The sequence below is a fragment of the Siphateles boraxobius genome, unplaced genomic scaffold, assembly GCF_051911475.1.
Source record: "Siphateles boraxobius isolate OS27281-9 unplaced genomic scaffold, OSU_SipBor_1 207, whole genome shotgun sequence".
Classification (NCBI taxonomy): Eukaryota; Metazoa; Chordata; class Actinopteri; order Cypriniformes; family Leuciscidae; genus Siphateles; species Siphateles boraxobius.
In genome coordinates, this window is record NW_027508819.1 from 2,377,523 (window position 1) to 2,400,000 (window position 22,478).

At 48.9% G+C, this 22,478-nt stretch overlaps 1 protein-coding gene across 13 annotated transcripts in view; it reads right to left on the minus strand.

Annotated features, from left to right (window-relative positions):
* limch1b (LIM and calponin homology domains 1b) overlaps window positions 1–22,478 on the minus strand; it is a 213,270-nt gene that overhangs the window by 70,986 nt on the left and 119,806 nt on the right. For 12 of the 13 annotated variants that reach the window (XR_013206033.1, XR_013206034.1, XR_013206035.1 and 9 more), the window contains one exon: window positions 6,546–6,656. Coding sequence is in view for 10 of the 13 variants with exons in the window: in XM_077237735.1 (XP_077093850.1) it covers window positions 6,546–6,656 (111 nt within the window). In the remaining 3 variants the exon portion in view is untranslated. Of the gene's footprint in view, window positions 1–6,424; window positions 6,499–6,545; window positions 6,657–22,478 lie in introns of those variants that run through there. The other variant, XM_077237740.1, reaches the window with a different exon arrangement.

The window sequence follows — 22,478 nt, forward strand, 5'->3', positions numbered from 1 at the left end:
ATCATAACTGATATCATAACTGACACTATCATATCATAACTGACACTGTTCTATCGTATCATAACTTATATCATAACTGACACTGTACTATCATATCATAACTGATATCATAACTGACACTGTACTACCATATCATAACTGATATCATAACTGACACTATCATATCATAACTAATATCATAACTGATATCATAACTGACACTGTACTATCGTATCAGAACTGATATCATAACTGACACTATCATATCATAACTAATATCATAACTGATATCATAACTGACACTGTACTACCATATCATAACTGATATCATAACTGACACTATCATATCATAACTAATATCATAACTGATATCATAACTGACACTGTACTATCGTATCAGAACTGATATCATAACTGACACTATCATATCATAACTGACACTGTTCTATCGTATCATAACTGATATCATAACTGACACTATCATATCATAACTGACACTGTTCTATCGTATCATAACTTATATCATAACTGACACTGTACTATCATATCATAACTGATATCATAACTGACACTGTACTACCATATCATAACTGATATCATAACTGACACTATCATATCATAACTAATATCATAACTGATATCATAACTGACACTGTACTATCGTATCATAACTGATATCATAACTGACACTACCTTATCATAACTGACACTGTTCTATCGTATCATAACTAATATCATAACTGACACTGTACAATCATATCATAACTGATATCATAACTGACGCTGTACTATCATATCATAACTGGTATCATAACTGACACTGTACTATCATATCATAACTGATATCATAACTGACACTGTACTATCATATCATAACTGATATCATAACTGACACTGTACTATCATATCATAACTGATTTCATAACTGACACTGTACTATCGTATCATAACTGATATCATAACTGGCACTGTACTATCGTATAATAACTGATATCATAAATGACACTGTACTATCATATCATAACTGATATCATAACTGACACTGTACTATCGTATCATAACTGATTTCATAACTGACACTGTACTATCATATCATAACTAATATCATAACTGACACTGTACTATCATATCATAACTGATATCAAAGCTGACACTGTACTACCATATCATAACTGATATCATAACTGACACTTTACTATCGTATCATAACTGATATCATAACTGACACTGTACTATCATATCATAACTAATATCATAACTGACACTGTACTATCATATCATAACTTATATCATAACTGACACTATCCTATCATAACTGATATCATAACTGACACTGTACTATCCTATCATAACTGATATCATAACTGACACTGTACTATCATATCATAACTAATATCATAACTGACACTGTACTATCATATCATAACTGATATCAAAGCTGACACTGTACTGCCATATCATAACTGATATCATAACTGACACTGTACTACCATATCATAACTGATATCATAACTGACGCTGGTCATGGCGATTGTAGTACGTCTGGATTACATTCATACTACACACATTCATACTATATAGAATGCAGTTTTTTAGCAGTCGTGAATTAATTACGTATTCAAAATAAGTACCTACTCAGGAGAGTATGCGAGAGACAGTTTCTCCTGGATGTAAGCACAGAATGGATGAGGTTTATATAACGGTTTAGCTGTGACTGACAGGCACTGGCACTTAAAGTGCGGTTCTCTGATTAAAGCACAGCTCAAGTCAGCTCTTGATCCTTCAGCTGTGCACAAAGCAGCCTTTCATTCGAGTCCTGCAGCGCTGCCACTGACCCCAGATCAGTGCTGGATCAGCTGTGTGTGACTGACCCCAGATCAGCTGTGTGTGACTGACCCCAGATCAGTGCTGGTTCAGCTGTGTGTGACTGATCCCAGATCAGCTGTGTGTGACTGACCCCAGATCAGTGCTGGATCAGCTGTGTGTGACTGACCCCAGATCAGTGCTGGATCAGCTGTGTGTGACTGACCCCAGACCAGTGCTGGATCAGCTGTGTGTGACTGACCCCAGACCAGTGCTGGATCAGCTGTGTGTGACTGACCCCAGACCAGTGCTGGAGCTGTGTGTGACTGACCCCAGACCAGTGCTGGATCAGCTGTGTGTGACTGACCCCAGACCAGTGCTGGATCAGCTGTGTGTGACTGACCCCAGATCAGCTGTGTGTGACTGACCCCAGACCAGTGCTGGATCAGCTGTGTGTGACTGACCCCAGATCAGTGCTGGATCAGCTGTGTGTGACTGACCCCAGATCAGCTGTGTGTGACTGACCCCAGACCAGTGCTGGATCAGCTGTGTGTGACTGACCCCAGATCAGCTGTGTGTGACTGACCCCAGACCAGTGCTGGATCAGCTGTGTGTGACTGACCCCAGATCAGCTGTGTGTTACTGACCCCGAATCAGCTATGTGTGACTGACCCCAGATCAGTGCTGGATCAGCGGTGTGTGACTGACCCCAGATCAGTGCTGGATCAGCTGTGTGTGACTGACCCCAGATCAGTGCTGACCCCAGATCAGTGCTGAATCAGCTGTGTGTGACTGACCCCAGATCAGTGCTGGATCAGCTGTGTGTTACTGACCCCAGATCAGTGCTGGATCAGCTGTGTGTGACTGACCCAAGATCAGTGCTGAATCAGCTGTGTGTTACTGACCCCAGATCAGTGCTGGATCAGCTGTGTGTGACTGACCCAAGATCAGTGCTGAATCAGCTGTGTGTGACTGACCCCAGATCAGTGCTGGATCAGCTGTATGTGACTGACCCAAGATCAGTGCTGACCCCAGATCAGTGCTGGATCAGCTGTGTGTGACTGACTCCAGATCAGTGCTGGATCAGCTGTGTGTGACTGACCCAAGATCAGTGCTGACCCCAGATCAGTGCTGGATCAGCTGTGTGTGACTGACTCCAGATCAGTGCTGGATCAGCTGTGTGTGACTGACCCCAGATCAGTGCAGGATCAGCTGTGTGTGACTGACCCCAGACCAGTGCTGGATCAGCTGTGTTGGAATGACCCCAGATCGGTGCTGGATCAGCTGTGTGTGACTGACCCCAGATCAGTGCTGGATCAGCTGTGTGTGACTATCTGACCAGATGGAGAAACACTTTTCACGCAAAGGACACATCACATGATGGACTCATAAATGTCAGTCTAGTGACATCATAGGCTATCGCATGAGCTGCTGTTCCAATCAGTGTGATAACGTCTTTCTTCTACACAATTCTAAAAAAACAGCACAAAACAGCAGATTGTGATTTGTCCCACTGACGTGTGTGTGTGAGATCACTGTATTCCCTGGAGATCTGCAGAAGAATCCAGTGATCTGAAAAAACACCCTCTTCCAGTGATGACCTCAAGAATGATGGACAGAGGTGGAGTTTGTTTTCACACGAACTCAGAATCAGGCCCAAGTCAGGCTCAACTTGCTTTATAATCAAATGCTCAAAGTCCCAATGAAGTGCCAGCTTTGTTTGATGCGTTGACGTAATCTCCACTGAAACAGGAAGCTAAGGCGGGACATATTGAATCCAAACAGACCATCAGTAACTGGGTCGTTCAGGCTATCTCTTTGGCCTATCAGGTGCTCAGCTTGCCTTCACCTTTGGCCATGAGGGCTCATTCAACCAGCGGCATAGCGTCCTTTAGAGCCCTCCTCTCGGGGCCCCGATCCAGGAAGTGTGTGATGCAGCAGGATAGGCCACCCCACACACTTTTATCTATAGCCTGGAGATTTCTTCTATGCCGGCCACTCTAGTGCTCTCGCCCTAAGTGTGCCTGTGCGCAGCTTCACACTGGGACAGGCAGGGCTCAATGTGGCATAGTGGGACCTCGTTCCCCAAAGTGTCGTATGGACGCAGTTCCAGTTCCCTGGAAAGGGAGTGTCTCGGGTTACGACTTTAACCCTTGTTCCCTGAGAAGGGAACGAGACACTGCATACCTCCGCCACGCCTTCCCCTCCCTGGGAGCGACTTGCTTCATCGCAGAAGCTACCTCTGTCGTGTGCCGGCGTCCCTGTGTAGCTTCCGTGTATGCCGTCACACGTTACGTCATGACGCAACACCGATCAGGATTTGATTAGTTTCATTCATACTTCAGATGCGTTATGCAAAGGCCGTACCCCAAAGTGTCGTAGTCCACGTAGTGTCTCGTTCTCTTCTCAGGGAACAAGGGTTACAGTCTGTGGCGAGCAGGACGAGGCCGAGGCGACGTGAGAGATGCGAGACCGGTGCGTCTCACAGCTGTCATTCATTATCACTCACGCCACCGGCCTCGCGCCGTTCTCTCACGTCCCTCGCACTCGTCCTGCTCGCCACAGTCGTAACCCGAGACGTTTCTGAGTGTTCAGAGCGGTTGCTCACCAGTCAGTCTGATCTGGCCATCGCAAAAATTAATGCAAAATCTGGGCACTGCTTGAAGTAGCTTGCATTTGTGACAAATTTCTGCAATTTTTCTGCAAAAAAGTTAACCAAACATTAGTCAAAATCCATATGAGACCACAAAAATTGAACATTGTGCTCAGAGTGAATGATGTGAGCTGGACGGAGCACATTGACGGTCTTCATACACAAGTGTTTTAAAAGGATATAAAAGTTCTGATATGAAGCAGAGAGACACAACTTTGCGAGTTCAGCCCATGACACGGAATTAAGTTTAAAGGGACATTGTGTAGGTCTCTATCTACTATCTACATCTCCCATCTAGCGGTGAAATTGTGTTTTGCATTCAAACGAATTGTGCTCTCCAGCGCCTCTCTTTTTCAAATGCGTGTTGCATCTACGGTAGCTGTTATGTACCAAAAAGCTATGACAGGATGTCTTCTAATAGCACTTCGTCAAGTTTTCCTTCGGGTGAACAGGTTTGTTATTTCAAACAAACTGCAACTTGACACAACGAACAAACGAATGTTACAGTATGAATAATAACAGTACAATGCAGCCTTTAAAACTTGCTGGGGCCGTGAAGCGCCTCTCACTGCTCTCTCATCCGGTTCTGCTGCTTTCAGTCACGTGACACTGGCTCTGAACGAAAACACCTTGTGGAAACGCGTTGGCCTAGTACTTTTTGACCCTCTCTGCTTTTATAGTTTTTCAATATGGCGGAACGACATGGAAGCCTCCGTGGACCTACCCGTCACATGTATATAAAGATAATAAATTCTTTGTTTACGAGGATAAGTCAGATAATCGGCAGAGGTATTTGTACACCATTGAGGACATATTTATGAATAAAAGTATTTATTTTAGATAATATGAATGTATGAATGAGTGAGTGTATGGGTGAATGTGAGGCAAAATATGTAAAGCGCTTTGGTGTCCATTGGGTCTGTGAAAGCGCTATATAAATGCAGTCCATTTACCATTTACCATTATAAAATACCTAAAAAAATACACATTGTCCCTTTAATTAGGCTTAATTATTTTCAGACTTTCAGACACCATCATTCTCATACGAGGGACCCATATCCTAAAGTTTAAAGGGCAGCTATACATTTTTATATATAAAGATCCAATTCATATTGCAAATATATATATTATAAATGCGTGTAAAATATTATTTGTGAAATACTTAAATAAATATATATATATGTATATATATACATTTTTTTTTTTTTATTTAATCTTTTTTTATTTAACTTATAATTCTTTTAAAACTATTTTCATTTTATTAATTTACTTACATAAATTTTGTATTTTATCTATTTTTTACATTTATTTTAAACATTTATTTTTCAATAATAGTTTTCCACTGATTTCCTCTAAGCACTTCCACAGACCCCTAGCACTTCCTTGCGGTCCCCAGGTTGAAACCCCTGTATTAAACTGATAAACATGAATATTTGATAGTGTTCATAATGCCTGATTTCACCAGTACATTTATATTCATTTTATATGTACTTTTGAAATGTAGCACTATTTTAAGCTGTAAACGGCAAAATCAATAGACAATAATATAATAAACGGTCAAATGCATTTCGGATGTACAGTATGTAATTAGTGACAGCGTGCAAGTATTAGTGTGAAACACATTTCTGCCTTTTTTCAGTAATAATTACATATATTTACAGGTAATTATACCCTTACTGTTGCTCATCCCACTACAAAACAACACAAAATGCCACAAATATATTTTCTTGGATGCAAAAATCAGAAATAAATTCTGTTGGGAGTAACTAGTCCATGTAAAAGAGTCCGACTCTCAAACTCTGCTCTCTGGATTTGAGGATTAATGGCAAACTGGCATAGATCAGGTTATCACTCTTGCTGTGGTGTTTGTGCTGTGTGCTGTGTGCTGTGTGTGTGTGTGTGTGTGTGTGTGTGTGTGTGTGTGTGTGTGTGTGTGTGTGTGTGTGTGTGTGTGTGTGTGTGTGTGTGTGTGTGTGTGTGTGTGTGTACCGTTCTCATCAGTGAGCGCAGTACCTCAAACTCCTGCAGGGCCAGCGTGGGCCCGCTGTAAGAGGCGCTCGTGTTGGCTGTGTGTGTGTGTGTGTGTGTGTGTGTGTGTGTGTTTGTGTACCGTTCTCATCAGTGAGCGCAGTCCCTCAAACTCCTGCAGGGCCAGCGTGGGCCCGCTGTAAGAGGCGCTGGTGTTGGCTGCTCGACCCAGCCAGTAGAGAGTGATCAGAACCTGGACAACACAGTCAGACACTGAGTCCAGTGTTCATGCTCAAACTCTGATACAAACAATATCACACACTGTCTTCAGTAATGAAGGACTGCATTATTGATTTCATGAAAGCTCACAATAAATAAAGAGCCATATCTGACTCGCAAATTAATAGAAATCACCACAGTGTTTGTATGCAAAAATTTGTGAATTCCAAGTATTATATTTTACACAGTAATATATTCTGTACACTAGGAATAGTTAAAGCAAATGGTAAAAATAATAAATTCCAATTTAAAACAAACTCGAGCTGCGTCAAACGCTGTGGGAACGCCCCTGCGTTGTGCGTCATGAAGCACGTATGGAATCAGCCCAATGGAGAGATGGAACGTCATAGGCGGGTGACGTCATCGACCAGGAAACTATAAAGCATCCCATAAACACAAGCGCAACAGCTTTCTGTGCCTTCAGTCGCGCTATATGTGAATCTGTCCCTGCGTGAATATTGCCTGTCTTCACATACTCTGCACCACACAAACAATTTATATATATATATATATATATATATATATATATATATATATATATATATATATTAAAAGAGATATGGCGAACGAACAGCAGTTTAGGAAGTGTGTCCCTCCCTGCTCGCGTTATTTTACGAGTGGGGATACACACGTTCTTTGTGTTGTTTGTTTGGGAGTGCAGCATGCCCAGTCAGCTCTCGAGGGAGCTGATTGTGAGCATTGCGAGCGTCTGCCATTAAGGACGCTCCGCTCCCGCCGGGCGCTCTTCGAGGAGAGCGGTTTGGTGCGCGCTCCCTGCGGTTCGGGTCCCGCTCTTGCCGAGGCAGAGCGACGACGCGTGTCGTGGGGATCGCAGATGGATCTCTCAGCGGGGTTAGAGACGGGCTCTGCCTTATCTCTCCCTTCACCTGTGAGATCCAGTGCCTCACTCCCGTGTTCGGAAGCACGCGCTGCGGTTTCTTCCGCTCGAGCTGAGGCACCAGTTATAAATGAGGGAGATGTGGAGGATTCGCTACCTTACACTCCCGAAAGTGATGAGCTAGTGGAGGTATTAACAAGAGCTGTAGAAAAACTCAGCATTGTATGGCCAGTGACTAGACAGGAGTCTGTTTCTAAATCAAAATTAGAGGAGAGATGTTTGCCGTAACGAGTGCAACCTCCACGCCGGTGCTTGCCGTTTTTTCACGATCTCCACACTGAGGTGTCGAAATCGTGGAAAAAACCGGTGTCATATAGAGTGTTTAGTCCCCAGACTTCAACATATTCTAATATTGTGGGGGCAAAATCATATGGTTATTCGGCAATGCCTCACGTGGAAGAGACGCTTGCGAGTTTTCTCTCCCTCGAGGCTGCGTCATCTGTTAAGGCACCGGCATTACCCACCAAGCCTCTTAGAAATATTTCGGTTTTTGTGGGTAAAGTGTATTCGGCGGCGGATCAGGCTGCGTCATGTTTGCATACCATGTCTATTATGCAGGCATACCAGGCTGACCTGCTGAGGGACGTGAGTGAGAGTGAGGAGGTCAGTGCTGACGTGGTTCGCGAACTGCGTCAGGCTGCTGATTTATCCCTGCGCGCAACCAGAGAGTCGGCCAAGCTAGTGGGTCGATCTATGGCAGCTCTGGTGGCTGCAGAAAGACATCTGTGGTTAAATCAGACAAATATAAAAGAAAAAGAAAAAACTTTCCTTTTAGACACTCCTCTCTCCCCCCTGGGTTTATTTGGCGACGCTGTAAATTCTGTCATCGATAAATTCCAGGAGAAGGAAAAGCAAACAACAGCTTTTAAGAAATTTTTCCCTTTAAAAATTCACATCCCTGGGGCTGCTGGGCGGGAGCAGCCCCGGCCGTCTGCGAGCTCATCATATAGGGCGCTGAAGCAGAGTGTCGCGTCTTGTGCTCCCCCTGCTGGACAGTGGGCTCAGCCGCGGCACTCTCAGCCGAAATCTCCCAGTAATAGAACTGATCTGAGGACAGTTATATTAGCTAAGAAGGCTTCGGCTAAGAAGAAGTCCTGGCGCCACGGCGCGCAGGACACTGAGGGTGGTCCCCACCGAGGCGGAAAGGTGTTCACCTCTTTCTACGGTGCCCATTCTTCCTCGGTGCCCTCAGGGGCCCGTTCTGCCCACCCCGCCTTCATGCCGGGGCGCAGACGTTCCCAGCGAGCGATTTCCCGAGGGACTCGCTCCCTCTGAGGAGGGTTTCAGAGCGGTTAGACCAGTTGTTCCCTGCCGGTGTGCCGTTACAGGGCGCTGCATTTGCTGCTCAAGTTACACCAGAGGCCAGTCTCGAGAGACTGGTACCCTTAGTAGAATTTCTGGCAGAGTGGAAAAGCCTTCCAAAAATATCTCATTGGGTCCTGCAGACAATAGAAAGGGATTATGCTATCCAATTCAGGTGTCGTCCACCAAAATTCAGAGGGGTTCTGCCTACAGTGGTGGGCCCCGAGCAGGCTCTGGTTATGGAACAAGAGGTGAAAGCACTCCTTCAAAAGGAGGCTATAGAACGGGTTACTCCTACTAGTGTGGAGTCAGGCTATTACAGCCGATATTTCATCGTTCCAAAATAGGATGGGGGGTTGCGTCCAATTTTAGACCTGCGCCTATTGAATCGCTCGGTAGGGAAGCCAAAATTCAAGATGCTCACTATCAAGCAGATCGTGTCACAAATCAGATCCGAGGACTGGTCTGTCACGATAGATCTAAAGGACGCGTACTTCCACATTTCCATCCTTCCACAACACAGGAAGTTCCTGAGGTTCGCCTTCGGGGGTGAGGTGTACCAGCACAGGATTCTTCCGTTTGGCCTAGCTTTATCTCCCCGCACTTTCACGAAATGCATGGACGCAGCACTAGTGCCCCTGAGGCTTCAATTACATCAACGATTGGTTGATTTTAGCTCAGACAGAGCAGATGGCGGTTGGACATTGAGATGTCGTTCTCGGTCATATCAGGATGGGGTTGAGGCTGAACGCAAAGAAAAGTGTATTATCTCCTCAGAAGACCACTTTTCTGGGTGTCGTTTTGGTTTCGGTTTCGATGCAGGCGCGACTCGTTCCGACCTGCATCGTTTCGATTCTCTCAGCTGTGAAACAAGTCTGTTCGCCTTTCCCCCGATTGCTCTGCTACCTGGAGTTCTGGGGAGGGTTCGCCGGGACGGGGTCAGCCTACTATTAGTAGCCCCGTTCTGGCCGGCCCGAGTATGGTTTGCGGACCTGATTTCTCTCCTGGACGGCTCTCCCTTGGAGTTCCCGGTCAGGAGGGATCTACTCTCTCAGGCGGGCAGCATGATATTTCACCCCTGCCCAGTATTGTGGGCTTGGCCTCTGAGGGGGCCCAGCTCATGAACTCTGGTCTCTCAACCGAGGTTGTTGAGACCATTCTTCACTCCAGAGCTCCATCCACGAGGAAGCTTTATGCCTTTTGTAGTGGAAACTCTTCACTTCTTGGTGTGGAGAGCACCTGCAGGACCCAGTTAACTGCCCAGTGGGTGCAGTGCTGGAATTCCTGCAGGAGCGCTTCTCCACAGGGCTATACCCCTCCACACTAAAGGTGTATGTGGCGGCACTGGCTGCTTACCACGTCCCTTTCATTGGAGTTCCTCTTGGGAGGCACCCGCTTATAACTCATTCCCTGTCGAGGGAACTCAACACTGCGTCGAGAATCGACTCTTTGGGGACGCTCCCTTAGCGTGCGCCTCTGAAGTATGAATGAAACTATTCCAATCCTGATTGGTGTTGCGTCATGACGTAACATGTGACGGCATAACCGGATGCATAAAAGCGACGCCGGCACACACACACACAAGCTTTTCGCTCTTCAGCAAGCACTCTATGTTACGACTGTCTGTCTTATTTGGTGTTGTTTGTCTATCCCTATATATATTATGGCCAGCCAGCAGTTCAGAATGTGTGTGCACCCCTGTCCTCGTTTTATTACGGATGGGGACACGCATGTTTTGTGTGTGAACTGTTTGGGAGCGCAGCACGCCCAGGCAGCTCTCGAGGGAGCTGCCTGCGTACACTGTGAAGCACTACCCATGAGGGTGCTGCGCTCCTGGCTGGTGTGCTTTGATAAGCTCGGTCAGGCTCGCGTTCCCCGCGGTTCTGGTCCCGTTTCTGTTGAGGCGGCGCGGCGACTCAGATCGTGGGGTTCGCAGCGGGATCTTGCAGATGAGAATGAGACTGCTGCGGCACTTTCTCATTCTTCATCTGAAGATCCCGAAGCCCCTGTGAGTGGTGCAGAAGCCCGCGCTTCGGCTTCTTCTGCCCACGACCAGGTCCCGGTGCTTGAGCTCTCTGCTTCCGAGGAGGCAGAGGTGATCAGCATCGAGGATGACCGTGAGTCGAGCGCGCCAGTTCACGGCCAAGCTTATGAGGAACTGGTGGAGGTTGTGACTCGTGCCGTGGCCAGACTTAACATCAGCTGGCCACAAGATGAGCAGGGAACGCGAGTCGTAAGCAAGTTAGACGAGCGTTTCCTGCGGCACAGGTCACAGCCTCAGCGCCGGGGTTTGCCGTTTTTCCCCGATCTCCACAAAGAGATCTCGAGATCGTGGGATAAACCGCATTCGTCCCGTGTCTCCCGTCCATCTGTTGTCGATTATAGCAATGTTGTGGGGGCACGGGATATGGGTTATGGGAAGATGCCTAAAGTCGTAGAAGCTCTAGCCGGTTATCTATCTCCTGAGTCGGCATCTTCCCTTAAAACCCCTGCGCTGCCTAGTAAGCCCTGCAGAGATACATCTGCTTTAATAGGCAGGGCTTACATGGCGGCAGGTCGGGCTGGTTAATGTCTGCACTCTATGGCTATCTTGCAGGCATACCAGGCCGATCTCCGGAAAGATTTGGACGAGGGGGAGGGGCCAACTCCTGAAGATATTTCAGAGTTGCGCAAAGCCAAAGATTTGTCTCTCCGGGCCACTAAAGAGACGGCCCGCGCTATTGGCCGCTCTATGGCAGCTATGGTGGCCACGGAGAGGCATCTGTGGCTCAATTTATCTGGTCTAAAGGAGAAAGATAAATCTGTTCTGCTGGATGCGCCGCTTTCGTCTTCTGGCCTGTTCGGCGACGCCGTTACATCGGTCGTCGACAGGTTTCAGGAGGCGAAGAAGCAATCTGCGGCGTTCCAGCAGTTCCTCCCCCGAAAAACGAAGTCCAAATCGAGTAGGGTGGGGCAAGAACATCAGCCCCAGCCATCAACCAGCTCCTCACACCGGGCAGAGCAAAGGGAGAGCGTTTCTTCTAGAGCCCCTCCTCCGGGAGCCTGGCAACGGAGGAAACGCTCCCAGCAGAAGCCCCCCAGCCAGAAGGGCGATTTAAGGGATGTCCTTCAGGCTAGGAGGGCTTCAGGAAAGAGGTCCTAGCCTGAGTGGTGGGACCTCTGAGGGCTGTCCCCTCCGTTGTAGAACAACCGAGGTTGTTCTCACAGCGGAGCCCTCTAGGAAACGATGTGAGTTGCCTGCCGTCGGTGACGCTTCGGGCCGCATCATATTCCAGCGAACGCACTGTGGGTCGTTTTTCTCGAAAAATAAAAAACGAGCATCAGTTATGGTCATGAAAACCGTATCGACTACACCCTGCCGGTCTTCCGCTTCAGGGGGTCGAGAAGGGTGCTCGAAAAACACCAGAGGCCAGTCTCGAGAGGCTGGTTCCCTTAGTAGATTTTGTAGAGGCATGGTATCATCTTCCCAACAATCTGCATGGGTCCTGCATATAATAAAGTCAGGGTACAGACTGCAGTTCGGGCACCGCCCCCCCAAATTTTCTGGGGTGGTGCAGACTACAGTGGTTCCAGAGCAGGCTCAGGTGATTGAACAAGAAGTGCAATCTCTGCTGCTAAAGGAGGCCATAGAACGTGTTCCTCATTCAGACAGGGAGTCCGGATTTTACAGCCGGTACTTTATAGTTCCAAAGAAGGATGGGGGGTTGAGGCCAATTCTAGATCTCAGGGTTTTGGACCTGTCTCTGATGAAGCTCAGGTTCAAAATGCTCACTATTCCTGTCATCGTGAGTCAAATCAGATCCGAGGACTGGTTTGTCACGATAGATCTAAAAGACGCCTATTTTCACGTATCCATCCTTCCATGTCACAGGAGGTTCCTGAGGTTCGCTTTCGGGGGCGAAGCTTACCAATATCGGGTTCTTCCGTTCGGCCTAGCACTCTCTCCCCGCACATTCACCAAATGTATGGATGCAGCACTTGCTCCACTGAGACTTCAGGGCATCCGCATACTGAATTATATCGACGACTGGCTCATTCTGGCCCAGTCTCGAGAAATGGCAGTTCGGCATCGAGATGTCGTCCTTGGCCACATTAAAAAATTGGGGTTGAGACTCAACACAAAGAAGAGTGTGTTAGAACCGTCCCAATCCACAACGTTTCTAGGCGTTGTGTGGAACTCGACTACGATGCAGGCACGCTTGTCTCCGGCGCGTATCGAGTCCATTCTGGCGATGGTATCGAAGTTAAAGCTAGGCCAGGCCACTACTGTAAAGCAATTCCAAAGACTGCTGGGCCTCATGGCAGCGGCATCCAACATTATACCTTTGGGCCTTCTACACATGAGGCCCCTTCAGTGGTGGCTGAAAGCCAAGGGGTTTTCCCCCAAGGGGAATCCATTTAGTATGATCAGAGTAACGCGCAGATGCCTTCGTTCTCTAATAATATGGAAGAAACCTTGGTTCCTGTCCCAAGGGCCAGTGTTAGGAGCATCATGTTGCCGGAAAACCGTTTCGACAGACGCCTCCCTCACTGGCTGGGGCGCGGTCATGGACGGCCGCTTTGCCAGGGGTCTGTGGCAGGACCATCATCATTCTTGGCACATAAATTGTCTAGAGATTTTGGCTGTGTTCAGGGCTCTGAGGAGCTTCCTTCCAGACATCAAGGGTTACCATGTCCTAGTACGATCGGACAATACATCAGTGGTAGCTTATCTAAACCGACAAGGGGGACTCAGATCGCGCCCTCTGTGCAGACTGGCGCATCAGGTTATTCTCTGGTCCCAAGGGAAAATACTGTCTATCAGAGCTATGTATATTCCGGGGGTTCAGAATCAGGGAGCAGACATCCTGTCGAGGCAGGGGCTGAGGACCGGGGAATGGAGACTTCATCCAGATGTGGTGAAGTTGATATGGGAGAGGTTTGGGCCCATGGAAGTGGATTTATTCGCGTCTCGAGAGACGTCCCACTGCCCACTTTGGTTCTCCCTCTCACATCCAGCCCCACTGGGGTTGGATGCCATGGTACAGGCCTGGCCGAGGCTTCGCCTGTACGCATTTCCCCCGATCGCTCTGCTTCCGGCAGTCCTGGAGAGGGTCCGTCAGGAGGGCATCAGTCTACTTCTGGTTGCCCCAATGTGGCTGACCCGGGTATGGTTTTCAAATATAATTTCGCTCCTGATAGCTCAGCCATGGCAGATTCCTCTGAGGAGGGATCTATTGTCTCAGGTGGAGGGCACAATCTTCCACCCTCAACCAGAGCTGTGGAAACTGTGGGCCTGGGCTCTGAGGGGGTTCAGTACCTAAACGCTGGTCTATCAGCCGGGGTGGTTGAAACCATACTTAGCTCTAGGGCTCTGTCTACTAAGAGATTATATGGCCTCAAGTGAAATGTTTTCGTTACTTGGTGTAGAGAACGTCTCGGTTACGTATGTAACCCTAGTTCCCTGATAGGGAACGAGACGCTGCGTCAAACGCTGCGGGAACGCCCCTGCGTTGTGCGTCATGAAGCACGTATGGAATCAGCCCAATGGAGAGATGAAACGTCATAGGCGGGTGACGTCATCGACCAGGAAACTATAAAGCACCCCAAAAACACAAGCGCATTAGCTTCTGATAGGCTTGAAGGAAGCGCTAACGGGAGTGCCGGGAGTATGGCGGAGCGACGCAGCGTCTCGTTCCCTATCAGGGAACTAGGGTTACATACGTAACCGAGACGTTCCCTTTCAAGGGAACTTCGAGCTGCGTCAAACGCTGCGGGAACGCGAATACCCACGTCGCCATAGGACCAAATGACCGTCATGTGAGACTAGCGCACAGAGGACGAGAGCACCTGTGCCCCAGGGGTAGAGCTTAAGTCTAGGTCATAGAACTTAATAAAAGTATGCGGTGAAGACCATCCAGCCGCATCACAAACATCACTCAGGGAAACCCCCGACAAAAGAGCTTTAGAAGCAGCCATACTCCTGGTAGAGTGAGCTCGGACAACCAAAGGTGAAGGCTGGCCAGCCGACTCATAAGCAAGTGAGATAGCCTCAACCACCCACTTGCTCATTCTCTGTTTAGACGCCAGACACCCTTTCCTGGGTGGCCCGAAACATACAAAAAGTTGTTCTGATTTCCTCCACAGGGCAGCTCTGTGGACATAAGCGTCTAATGCCCTAACAGGGCAGAGTGAATTAAGTTTCTCCTGGTCCGATGACATAAATGGAGGAGGACAGAAAGCCTGCAGAACCGTAGGTCTAACAATATTAGTAGGAACCTTAGGAACGTAACCTGGTCTAGGATGCAGAAAAGCTTTAACCATGCCAGGTGCAAATTCCAGGCACGAGGGTGAAACCGACAGAGCCTGCAAATCTCCGATTCTTTTTAGTGAAGAGATAGCAAGCAAAAAGATAGTCTTAAAAGTGAGAAACTTCTCGGGAACTTCTTCGATAGGTTCAAAAGGAGCTAGGGAAAGACCTTCTAATACAATGGCCAGATCCCAAGTCGGCACCCTCGTACGAACTGCTGGCCTCAGCCTCAAAGTGCCACGGAGGAAACGAGTTATAAGCGGGTGTCTCCCAAGAGAAACTCCACTGAAAGGGACGTGGTAAGCAGCTAGTGCCGCCACATACACCTTTAGTGTGGAGGGGGATAACCCTGTGGAGAAGCGCTCCTGCAGGAATTCCAGCACTGCACCCACTGGGCAGTTAACTGGGTCCTGCAGGTGTTCTCCACACCAAGAAGTGAAAAGTTTCCACTTCAAGGCATAAAGCTTCCTCGTGGATGGAGCTCTGGAGTTAAGAATGGTCTCAACAACCTCGGTTGAGAGACCGGAGTCTATGAGCTGGGCCCCCTCAGAGGCCAAGCCCACAGTTTCCACAATTCTGGGCGGGGGTGAAGTATCGTGCCCCCCGCCTGGGAGAGTAGATCCCTCCTGACCGGGAGCTCCAAAGGAGAACCGTCCAGGAGAGAAATCAGGTCCGCAAACCATACTCGGGCCGGCCAGAACGGGGCTACTAGTAGTAGACTGACCCCGTCCCGGCGGACCCTCTCCAGAACTCCTGGTAACAGAGCAATCGGGGGAAAGGCGTACAGACGTGACCTCGGCCACGGCTGCACCATAGCATCCAACCCCAGGGGGGCTGGAAAAGTGATGGAGAACCACCGATGACAATGAGTGGTCTCCTTGGAAGCGAATAGGTCCACCTCGGCGCGACCGAAACTCAACCAAAGGAGTTTCCATTCCCCTGGCCTCGGCCCCTGCCTCGACAGGGAGTCTGCTACCACATTCAAATACCCAGGGAGATACATTGCTCTCAGAGATAGTAGCTTCCCTTGGGACCACAGGAGGATCTGACGGGCCAACTTGTAAAGCCGGCGAGACCGCAGGCCCCCCTGATGATTTATATAAGAGACCACCGACGTGTTGTCTGATTGAACTAACACATGATGGCCTCTCAGGTCTGTTAGGAAGTGTTTCAGAGCCTGAAACACAGCCAACATCTCTAGACAATTTATGTGCCACGAAAGATGATGATCCTGCCACAGACCTTGGGCTGGGCGACCACTCATGACCGCCCCCCACCCTGTGAGGGAAGCATCCGTCGTTAGCGTTATGCGACGACAAAGAGCCCCCAGCACAGGACCTTTGGATAGGAACCAAGTTTCTCTCCACATGACCAGAGCACGAAGGCAGCGCCGCGCGACTTTGAACGTGCGGAGCGGATTTCCCCTCGGGGAGAATCCCTTGGTCCTGAGCCACCACTGTAGCGGTCTCATGTACAACAGGCCGCAAGGTATAACGTTGGACGCTGCTGCCATCAGACCCAACAGTCTCTGAAACTGCTTGACAGTGAGTAGCTGGCCTAGCTTCACTTGTTTCACAGCTGAGAGAATCGAAGCGATGCGGGTCGGAGAGAGTCGCGCCCGCATCGATACCGAATCCCAAACGACACCCAGAAAAGTGGTCTTCTGGGAAGGAGATAATACACTTTTCTTTGCGTTCAGCCTCAACCCCAACTTTCTGATATGAGCGAGGACGACATCTCGATGCCGAACCGCCATCTGCTCGGTCTGAGCTAAAATCAACCAATCGTCGATGTAATTGAGAATACGAATGCCCTGAAGCCTCAGAGGCACTAGTGCTGCATCCATGCATTTCGTGAAAGTGCGGGGAGATAAAGCTAGGCCAAACGGAAGAACCCTGTACTGGTACGCCTCGCCCCCGAAGGCGAACCTCAGGAACTTCCTGTGTTGTGGAAGGATGGACACATGGAAGTATGCGTCCTTCAGATCTATCGTGACAAACCAGTCCTCGGACCTGATTTGAGACACGATCTGCTTGATAGTGAGCATCTTGAATTTTAGCTTCCCTACCGAGCGATTCAATATGCGCAGGTCTAAAATTGGACGCAACCCCCCATCCTTCTTTGGAACGATGAAATATCGGCTGTAATAACCTGACTCCAAACTGAGAGGAGGAACCCGTTCTATAGCCTCTTTTTGAAGGAGCGTTTTCACCTCTTGTTCCAATACCAGAGCCTGCTCGGGGCCCACCACTGTGTGCAGAACCCCTCTGAATTTTGGTGGACGACACCTGAACTGGATAGCATAACCCTTTTCTACTGTCTGCAGGACCCAATGAGATATTTTTGGAAGGCTTTTCCACTCTGCCAGAAATTCTACTAAGGGTACCAGCCTCTCGAGACTGGCCTCTGGTGTAACTTGAGCAGCAGACGCAGCGCCCTGTAACGGCGCACCGGCAGGGAACAACTGGTCTGACCGCTCTGAGACCCTCCTCAGAGGGAGCGAGCGTCCCTCGGGAAAGCGCTCGCTGGGATCGTCTGTGCCCCGGCATAAAGGCGGGGTTGGCAGAACGGGCCCCTGAGGGCACCGAGGAGGAATGGGCACCGTAAAAAGAGGTGAACACCTTTCCGCCTCGGTGGGGACCACCCTCAGCATCCTGAACGGCTTGGCGTCAGGACTTCTTCTTAGCCGAAGCCTTCTTAGCCAATATAACTGTCCTCAGATCAGTTCTACTGGGAGAAGGCTTCGGCTGAGAGTGTCGCGGCTGAGCCCACTGTCCAGCAGGGGGAGCACGAGACGCGACACTCTGCCTCTGCTGCGCTCTATGTGATGAGCTCGAAGACGGCCGGGGCTGCTCCCGCCCAGCAGCCCCAGGGACATGAACTTTAAGGGGAAGAAACTTTTTAAAAGCTGCAGTTTGTTTCTTTTCTTCTTGGAATTTATCGATAACTGAATTCACAGCATCACCAAACAACCCCATGGGAGAAAGAGGAGCATCTAAAAGAAAAGCTTTTTCTCTCTCTTTAATATTAGTCTGATTTAACCACAAATGTCTTTCTGCGGCCACCAGAGCTGCCATAGAACGACCCATTAATTTGGCCGATTCTCTGGTGGCACGCAGGGATAAATCAGCAGCCTGACGCAGTTCGCGAACTACGTCAGTACTGACCTCCTCACTCTCACTCATGTCCCTTAGCAGATCAGCCTGGTATGCCTGCAAGATTGACATAGTATGCAGACATGACGCAGCCTGACCTGCTGCCGAATATGCTTTACCCACCAAAGCCGAAGTGTTTCTTAAAGGCTTGGTGGGTAATGCCGGTGCCTTAAAAGATGATGCTGCTTCGGGGGAGAGATGGCTCGCAAGCGTCTCTTCCACACGAGGCAAAGCACCATAACCATGAGCCTTGGCTCCCATAATATTAGCGTATGTTGAAGTCTGGGGACTAAACACTCTATATGACACCGGTTTTCTCCATGATTTCGACACCTCGGTGTGGAGATCATGGAAAAACGGCAGGCACCGGCGTGGAGGCTGCACACGTGACGGCAAAAATCTCTCATCCAACTTTGATTTAGAAACAGACTCCTGTCTAGTCACTGGCCATTCAATATTAAGTTTTTCAACAGCTCTTGTTAACACCTCCATAAGCTCATCACTCTCAGGAGTGTGGGGTGGCGAATCCTCCACATCTCCCTCAACACTAACAACATCAAGTTCCTCAGAACTGGATAGCTGCAGCATTGGTGCCTCAGCCCGAGCGGAAGAAACCGCAGCGCGTGCTTCCGAACCCGGGACTGAGGCACTGGATCTCACAGGTGAAGGGAGAGATAAGGCAGAGCCCGTCTCAAACCCCGCTGTGAGATCCATCTGCGATCCCCACGATAAGCGCCGCCGCTCTGCCTCGGCAGAAGCGGGACCCGAACCGCGGGGAGCGCGCACCGAACCGCTCTCCTCAAAGAGCGATCGGCGGGAGTGGAGCGTCCTTAACGGCAAACGCTCGCAATCCTCACAGTCTGCTCCCTCGAGAGCAAACTGGGCATGCTGAACTCCCAAACAAACAACACAAAGATCATGTGTATCCCCGCTCGTTAAATAACGCGAGCAGGGAGGAACACACTTTCTAAACTGCTGTTCGTCCGCCATAATCTCTCAATATATATATATATATAGGGATAAATTGTTTGTGTGGTGCAGGGTATGTAAGACAGACAATATCACACAGGGACAGATTCACATGTAGCGCGACTGAAAGCACAGAAGCTAATGCGCTTGTGTTTTTGGGGTGCTTTATAGTTTCCTGGTCGATGACGTCACCCGCCTATGACGTTTCATCTCTCCATTGGGCTGATTCCATACGTGCTTCATGACGCACAACGCAGGGGCGTTCCCGCAGCGTTTGACGCAGCTCGAAGTTCCCTTGAAAGGGAACATAATTTAGACCCAGTTAACTGCCCGGTGGCTTCAGTTTTGGAGTTTCTTCAAGATCGTTTCTCTGCGGGTCTCTCCCCTTCCACGCTTAAGGTGTACGTGGCTGCCATTGCGGCTTTCCATGCGCCATTAAGTGATGGGCCTCTGGGGAGGCACAAGCTGGTCATTCGTTTTCTCCGTGGTACTTGAAGGATGAGACCGACAACCAGGTCCAGGGTTCCTGCCTGGGACCTGGCAGTGGTTCTGGAAGGGTTATCCCTGGCCCCCTTCGAACCTCTTTAGTCGGCTTCGCCTAAAGACCTTACCTACAAATTGGTCTTTCTCTTAGCCATCACCTCTCTTAAGAGGGTGGGAGATCTCCAAGCCCTGGCAGTGACACCAGCTTGCTTGGAGTTTGCCCCTGGCAAGGTTAAGGCCTTTTTGCACCCGAGACCGGGCTATGTGCCTAAAGTGCCTGCTAATACGGCTAGGTCTACGACCCTTCAGGCTTTCCATCCTCCACCTCATGTGTCGGCAGAAGAAGAGAAGCTTCATTTGCTCTGCCCCGTCAGAGCTTTGAGTATTTATCTTGAGAGGTCCTCTTCTTGGAGGAGGTCGGACCAACTGTTAGTGTGTTTCGGGTCACCTAGGAGAGGGCTCCCGGCATCCAAGCAAACCATTAGTAATTGGATTGTGCAGGCTATTGCCTTGGCTTATGAGGTGCGCAATTTGCCTTCACCTCTGGCCATAAGGGCTCATTCTACTAGAGGCATGGCGTCCTCTAGGGCCCTCCTCTCGGGAGTTCCCCTCCAGGAGATCTGTGAGGCAGCCGGTTGGGCTACCCCACACACTTTTATTAGGTTCTATAGTCTGCACCTCCCCAGTACGCCTGGCGCACGTGTGCTCTCGTCCTGCTGAGTGCCTGAATCAGTTTCACTCCTGGGCAGGCCTGTCTTCGGTGCGTGGCCTAGTGGGCATTCGTTCCCCAAAGAGTCGATTCTCGACGCAGTGTTGAGTTCCCTCGAAAGGGAACGTCTCGGGTTATGACTATAACCCTTGTTCCCTGAGAAGGGAACGAGACACTGCGTCGTCCTGCCACGCCCCTCGAGGCCTTAGAGCGTCTTGCTTCATCGCTAGGCTAGTGTGTGTGTGTGCCGGCGTCGCTTTTATGCATCCGGTTATGCCGTCACATGTTACGTCATGACGCAACACCAATCAGGATTGGAATAGTTTCATTCATACTTCAGAGGCGCACGTTAAGGGAGCGTCCCCAAAGAGTCGATTCTCGACGCAGTGTCTCGTTCCCTTCTCAGGGAACAAGGGTTATAGTCATAACCCGAGACGTTTCCTTCGTGGCACACTGAGGCTGAGGCCAGCAGTTCGTACGAGGGTGCCGGCCTGGGATCTGGCCATCGTATTAGAAGGTCTTTCCCTAGCTCCTCTTGAACCTATCTAAGAAGTTCCTGAGAAGTTTCTCACGTTTAAGACTATCTTTCTTCTTGCTATCTCCTCACTAAAGAGAATCGGAGATTTACAGGCCCTGTCGGTTTCACCCTCGTGCCTGGAATTTTCGCCTGGCATGGTTAAGGCTTTTCTGCATCCTAGACCAGGTTACGTTCCCAAGGTCCCTACTAATGTTGTTAGACCTACAGTTCTGCAGGCCTTTTGTCATCCTCCATTTCTGTCGTCTGACCAGGAGAAACTTAATTTACTCTGCCCTGTTAGGGCGTTAGACGCCTATGTCCACAGAACTGCCCTGTGGAGGAAGTCAGAACAACTATTTGTGTGCTTTGGGCCACCCAAGAAGGGGTGTCCCGCGTCTAAACAGAGAATGAGCAAGTGGGTGGTCGAGGCTATCTCACTTGCCTATGAGTCGGCTGGTCAGCCTTCACCTTTGGCTGTACGAGCCCACTCTACCAGGAGTATGGCGGCTTCTAAAGCCTTACTGTCAGGAGTTTCCCTCAGTGACGTTTGTGATGCGGCTGGATGGTCTTCACCGCATACTTTCATTAAGTTCTACGACCTAGATTTAAGTTCTACCCCTGGGGCACAGGTGCTCTCGTCCTCTGTGCGCTAGTTCTCACATGGCGGTCACTTGGTCCTATGGCGACGTGGGTATTAGCGTTCCCACAGTGTTTGACGCAGCTTGAGTTCCCTTGAAAGGGAACGTCTCGGTTATAAATGTAACCCTAGTTCCCTGATAGGGAACGAGACGCTGCGTCATTCCACCATACTCCCGTCATTCCCGCTAGCGCTTCCTTCAGGCCTATCAGAAGCTGTTGCGCTTGTGTTTATGGGGTGCTTTATAGTTTCCTGGTGGATGACGTCACCCGCCTATGACGTTCCATCTCTCCATTGGGCTGATTCCATACGTGCTTCATGACGCACAACGCAGAGGCGTTCCCACAGCGTTTGACGCAGCGTCTCGTTCCCTATCAGGGAACTAGGGTTACATACGTAACCGAGACGTTTTCTATGTGAATATATAGTAAAGTGTAATTTATTCCTGTGATCAAAGCTGAATTTTCAGCATCATTACTCCAGTCTTCAGTGTCACATGATCCTTCAGAAATCACTATAATATGATGATTTGATGCTCAAGAAACATTTATGATTATTATCAGTGTTGAAAACAGTTCATGTGTTTGTGGAAACTGTGATACATTTTATTTTCCAGGTTTCTTTGATGAATAGAAAATTTAAAAAACTGAATTTATTTGAAATACAGGTGAAACTCGAAAAATGTGAATATCATGCAAAAGTTTGTGTATTTCAGAAATTCTAAATAAACGATGAAACTAATATATTTAATATAACTATATACATATGCATGATTATACTTTTCAGAGAGCCGACATTTCTGTATTTAAAATCCTTTTTTTTATTGATTTCATGCAA